The 6,522-nt window shown below is 44.0% G+C and overlaps 1 protein-coding gene across 1 annotated transcript; it reads right to left on the reverse strand.

Moving 5' to 3' along the window:
• Positions 1-1,576: 1,576 nt before the first annotated feature.
• LOC123107266 (MAP7 domain-containing protein 1-like) lies at positions 1,577-2,506 on the reverse strand. The gene is made up of 2 exons (XM_044529259.1): positions 2,257-2,506; positions 1,577-2,178 (listed from the first exon to the last, which is right to left on the reverse strand). Exons 1-2 carry the CDS (start codon positions 2,470-2,472, stop codon positions 1,804-1,806), a joined length of 591 nt encoding a protein of 196 aa, XP_044385194.1. The 5' UTR covers positions 2,473-2,506; the 3' UTR covers positions 1,577-1,803.
• Positions 2,507-6,522: the final 4,016 nt, after the last annotated feature.

Consider the following 6,522-nt stretch of genomic DNA (forward strand, 5'->3'; position numbering starts at 1 on the left):
GATGCATACACCCAAGGTGAGGGATCTCAGCCGTATCTCTCCACGCGAGGGATCCCCATGCCCGAGGAGACTCGTGTACCCGATTTAAACCAGCACCACGTACAATGGCCAGACAGTATAGGAGAGGGATATGCTCAGGTAGTCATGTTTACATTTCAATGCATTTACAATGATATCATATATTATCCTCTACCAGTTTGTTTAAAATGTTTCTATGTGCAGGACACACCTGATGTTAATTGGGGCGATGAGAACACCCAACGCGGCGTCAACACAGGCCTTCGGGGAGCATCACATGACCATGGCGTCAACACAGGCCTCCGGGGAGCATCACATGATCTTGGTGACACGGTTACGTCATTAGTTACAGAGTTCTTCGGAGGGGACGTTATTGGCCCATCTTTTATCCCCCCGGAGTCACAACCATACGCCTACAATTATGCTTCAGGTTCGCAACAAGGATTTGCGACTCCACCACCTACGCAGGACTCGCAGACACATGAAGCCGAATTGGAGTACGGCCGCGGTCTTCGTGTGCCCCGGCCACCTAATCGCTTGTCGCCTTCCGGTCGTAAGGAAAGGCCAGGTGGTCGTCGTTAAGTAGGGTGATTCATCTATGCACGTGCGTGACCCATTGTATCTACATATGTGTGTATCAGACTTTTCAATTTGAACATCTATGTATGCTGAAATAAAAATGCACCAGTCAGGAACAATTTTCAAGCAACGCTTTCCCCTCAATATTTTCCCGCAAACGCTTTCCCTCCATATGTTCCGCCACCCGTTTCCCGCCAACCCCTTCCCGCCATATCTTCCTGCCACCCGTTTCCCGCCAACCCTTTCCCTCCATATACCGCAGTCGTTCTTTCCCGCCATTTTCTCCTCTTTACCTATAAAACCCCCTTCAGACGGAGGTGGATAAGCATTCGAGTGTAGTGTAGTCGAGATGTCCCATTATCCTTTCGATCGTAGTTTTCACCCTGGGATGAGTAGCACTCTTCCGAGGCTAGCTACCGATTTCAGGATGGACAATAGGATAGTTCCATGGGACGATCTCACCGGTAGTGACACCATAATAAATGAGTTGGCTCACCAATTATGTAGGTCTGAGTGGCCTGAAAGGACCTATGAGGAGGTACGTAAAGAACTTCTTAGGTTGGATGCAAGGTGGAAGAAGGTTGTGGAGCCTAAGAGTGAAACTTTTAGAAGGACTGCAGAAAACCATCCATTTTTATGGACTGAGGAGAGCGAGGACGAAGATGATATCTTCATGCCGCCGCTTCCGGGTTCTGCATCGTCAAAGGGCAAGAGTTCTGCATCGTCCAAGGGCAAGAGTACTGCATCCTCGAAGGGCAAGAGTTCTTCATCGTCCAAGGGTAAGAGTTCTGCATCCTCAAAGGGCAAGAGTTCTGCATCGACCGAGGATGACGATGATGCCTTCATGTAGTTTTTAAGCTGTATTCCAGTTGTACCGTTTAATTCAGATGTACTTGCATTATTAGTTTATACTCTCTTATTGTAAGGCATTATGTTCTATCTTAATTTCATTTTATAGTTGTTGCACGATGCTCGATAATTAGTGGAGGGAAAGAAAATGCCACTACTTTATTCTAAAACTATATATTTTTTCCATCACGACAAGGTACAACTGAAAATAAGATACAACACGATAAGGTACAGCTGAAAATAAGATACATCGTAGAATTTAAATAAAGCTACATTTAACTACTGAAATGAAGCTACATTAAACTGCAGAAATAAAGATACAAATGATTGCGAAATTTAAAATACTACCACAGGAATCTACTGAGTCCAACGTGGATATTTTCCTTTTCCATCGCCAGCTTCTTCTGCTGCCTTGGCCTGACGAGCCCTTTCTTTCTTTCTCTGCCTCTCCGCCTCACGAGCCTCCTTTCGCTGTCGTTCCTGCTCCTCCATGCGACGAGCCTCTTCCCTGTTTTTCTTTCCCATTTCCTCAAAAAAACGGTGTTGCTCCGCATAGTATTCTTTTAACTCTCTCTCTTGCTCTGCTTTCTCCTCAGCTTCCACCTTCTCGCGTCGCTCTTCCGCAAATAAACTATTCCACGCACGGCGACTTCTTTCACGAATCTCAGTCACTGCCCAAGCCGGCTTCTCCGTGTCAATCCAACGATAGTACATGCACAGAGGCGGAGGAGACTACAACAAGAAACAAGAATGTTACTAAAGAATCAATAAAAATACCAACAATATCTATTCGTGATGGTTAAACCATACCGGAGGCTTGTCGTACTCTGAAATAGCTACGGCAGGATCTTCCTCATAATTGGCGCACATGAAAAACTTCATGCCCAACCAATCTGAAAAATCCGTCACCTCCTTCACCTTGCAAAGATCGCCACACCAACACCGCAGGACTGCCACCCCTGGAGGCAAACTTGCAGTCTTCATTTTCCTCGGCCTAATGCTTTGATCCGAACAAGGCAAACTCATATCAACTGAAAAAAATGTGTACACACTTTGCTCACTGGCGATTTCTAGGATGGCTGGACGAGAGCCTCGGTGTCTTCTTTTATAGGCTCAGACGATTAATGATGACGAGAAAATAAGCGAGAACAGAGGAAATTAGGCGGGATATTTTAGGATCCCTGTACTGTCGGCACTACAGAACCAAAAGCAGGCATCAGTGTCCATATCCCCGCGCGGAAATCACGCTCTTGGGTGCTGTCACCTCACCTGCAGCAGCAATTTTCAAAGCATGGGAATGAGCGCCATTTGCCACAGTTCTCATGTCGGTCACACTGCAGATTCTCGCAGTGCCGTCGCATCCGCTAACGCAAAAGAAGCAAAAGCCAGAGTGATTCCCGCGCGTGAAATTCGTCGTCCTCCGCGCCTGGGAACCCGCCTTGTTAGCAACAGTAAAATTTGTCCTGGCAAAGCAACAAAACTGACGCCGCACGAGAATCAGCGCCTGAAAAAGAGTACGCGCACGGGAATCAGCGCCTCAAAGCAGCGCTGCCGCCTCACCTAGTGGCGGCCGGGCCCGCTGTCTCGTCACGCGCGCAGCAGGCCGTGTCGGCCGGGGAGCGACAGCGGCAGCGGTGGCCGCCTCACCTGGTGGCGGCCGGGCCCACCTGACCCGGCCCGTTACGTCGCCGCATGATGAACTGTGCACGCACCGTTATACACCGGGCTGCTGCCTCGTGTTGTGGCGGCCGGGCCCGCCGCCTCACGGCGTGGCGGCAGGTGACACGTGTCGCCTGCCGCGCCTGCCGCCACTAGTGAGGGGGTCTCTTTTATCAATTTCGTCCGCAGGGGGTCTTTTTTGGCAATTCCAGTCGGCAGAGGGTCTCTTTCGACAAAAAATCAAAAGAAAAACCTAGAACATCTTATAATTCAAAATGAAGGAGTATATACTACAATAATCTAAAGATAAAAAAAGCAGCACCGGATCCACTGTTTAAAACGCCACATATCTGGACGCCTAGCTTTTGAACGAGAAAGAAGTTCTAGGGACATCGTGCCGGGTGCGAGCAAGGGCTCGGAGCACGTAGCGGCATGGGTACCTACCACCCCCTCGACGTGTGCCTCGCAACACAGCTCGCAGTTTACAATACCATAACACGTATTGTGCCAACGTGCCATTACAGCGGCGAAACACACATCAGCGGGATCATTGGAAGCAGAAACCAAAGAGAAAACAGATGAGGGAACACCCGAGACCGGAGATCCGACCCAACGGTCCCTCCACAAAGCCCCAAAGAAGTCACATGCATATGCTTTTTTTTAACACAATACAGACGCAAGCGCTCATATAAATGCGCATACACTCATTCCTATTAACGCACACACGCACAACACTATCATCTTAAGATTTTACGAAGTCACCGTAGGCACCTCGTAGTCGACGGGAACGTCTCCTCCCACTGAAAGTGTATCGCCGGAATTACTGAAATAAATCCAGAATAAATGCGAGCACCAGAATTTAAACCCTGTTGGGTTGGGGATACCACTGTCCACCTAGCCATCTCAACCAGAGGTTGGTTCGCGTCACATGCATATGATGATGAGTGGTGATCCTTGTCTCAAAAAAGGTGAGTAGTGATCCTTTTCTTCTTTTTGCGGGGGAGTGGTGATCCATTATGAAGAGAGAAAACGTGCAGTTGAACTTGGAAGGTTTAGACTCGCTCGATCGAGCTACGCACGTTCGCGGAAGTTTATACAAGGGTGGGAATTAGCATTGGATTATCGTAGTGAGGCGGCATATATTTGGCAAGCAATATGCTTTCCAATTTTGATAGAAGTAAATGTGAAATAAATACGAATGTATATTTACAAACGGAAATATGAAAGTGCTGTTGGATTTTGAAGCAAATAAGGATGTACAAATGCATATTCATGTGTCAAAAAAAGTTATTGCTACCCAATTTAGATAGAAGTAAATGTAAAATATACGAATGCATCTTTAGAGATGGAAATATGAACCTGGTGCTGGATTATGAAGATAATATGGATGTAAAAAACGCATTTTCATGTGCCTGAGTAAAAGTATGCTAGGCAATCTCACCAATTCTACCCGTATATATAGACCAATTATAAGATCTGAAAATCAAACAAAGTGGTCAGATGTTATTTTTTGTGATTGGACCTACAAAATTATGGTGGTATGGTTTTTATCTATGTTGCACATATGTTGTCTACCATTATATCGTCAGACTTATAATACATCATGGCATAGTCATGGATTTGTTTATTTTTACCCTATTTTTTTGCGGGAAAAACTTTCAATCTATTCATCTTCATTGTAGTAGTACAACTAATACTAGAAATAATAAACATTACATCCGGATCCGTAGACCACCTAGCGACGAGTACAATCACTGAAGCAAGCGGAAGGCGTGCCGCTGTCATCGACCCTCCCTCGTCGGAGCCTGGCAAATCTTGTTGTCGCCGCCGTCTAGGGAGACCTTTATTCCATATTTAGGGAGTCACCGTCGTTTCGTCTTTCTGAGCGGGACACAAACCCTAACAAAGCTCAAAAAAAGATCTAAAAACAGGGTCCTCCTATCGGCAAGGCCCGAGATCCACTCCGCCTCCATGGCCCTAAGGCCACCGGAGACGGGACGAACCGGCGTCAGCGCCGTCGGGAGGCAGAGAACCCTATTTTTTTTACCCTATATTAGTATGCCGCTAAACTTCTCAGATGTTCGCACCCCCTCTAATTGGATAAACATCACCAGTATCGATATCCGAGAATTCATTTAATAACATATGCATTTACATCGTACTTGTTTGGAAATATGGGAAATGAAAATAAGAAGAGCCTTATCCAATCCATTTTCACCTCCTCGCTAGCACTACCTCTGCTTTTATTCACTCTGCATATTAACATTGTCATAACACAAGTTTATTAAGTTTTTCCAAAATTTATAATATGGACACTTATAATACAATAACCAATACTCTATCCGTTCACAAATATAAGATGTTTTGAATTTTCAGGATGGTCTATATACAAACTAAAATTAGTGAACAAACACACTTAAATATCTATGTTCATCCGTTTCACAAAAAAGTTAAAACATCTTATATTGTAAAACAATGGAAATATATATAATGAATCTTGTGGTGTTGTAGATGCTGTTAAATTTGTCTACAAAGTTAGCCAGAGTTCACAAAATTTGACTTAATATTTGTACACTAATCTAGGCGTGAAGAGAAAATAAAATCACATCTGTTTCGAATCATAATACGTTTCGGATATTTAATATAGACTATACATACTTACACGAGTGAACAAACACATAAAAACGCGTCTACATGCATCCGACTCAAAAAAAACCCAAAGCATCATGGCATAGTTATAAGATAGACCCAAAGCATCCGACTCAAAAAACGCGTCTACATCACTCTGCATATTAGCTTTGTCATAAGACGAGTTTATAAAGTTTGACCAAAATTTATAATATGGACGTTTATAAATACTGTAACTAATACTCTATCCGTTCACAAGTATAAGATGTTTCGAATGTTTCAAGATGGTCTACATACAGACTAAAATTAGTGAACAAACACACTTAAATGTATCTATGTTGATCCGATTCACAAAAAGTTAAAATATCTAATATTGTAAAACAGAGGGAGTATATATAATGAATCTAGTGGCATTGTAGACGCTGTTAAATTTTTCTATAAAGTTAGCCAAAGTTCACAAAAATTGACTTAATATTAGTACACTAATCTAGGCGTGAAGAGAAAATAAAATCACATCTGTTTCGAATCATAATACATTTCGGGTATTTAATGTTGGAAATATGAGCAAATTACTACGAGATATAATCCGAATAAATAGGAAATAAATCATGACAGCAATAGCAGAGATTAAACTAATCATGCGAACTAACATAGTAGATGAACAGATCACATCTAGGGCACATACTAAAAACATGAATTCTACCACGATCTCGAACAGGAAGGATAGAATCACATACGGTGCAGCGGGAGCAGCACCACCGGCGTTGACGTTGTCGCCCATGTCGTCGA

This window comes from Triticum aestivum, chromosome 5A (assembly GCF_018294505.1).
Source record: "Triticum aestivum cultivar Chinese Spring chromosome 5A, IWGSC CS RefSeq v2.1, whole genome shotgun sequence".
Taxonomy (NCBI): domain Eukaryota; kingdom Viridiplantae; phylum Streptophyta; class Magnoliopsida; order Poales; family Poaceae; genus Triticum; species Triticum aestivum.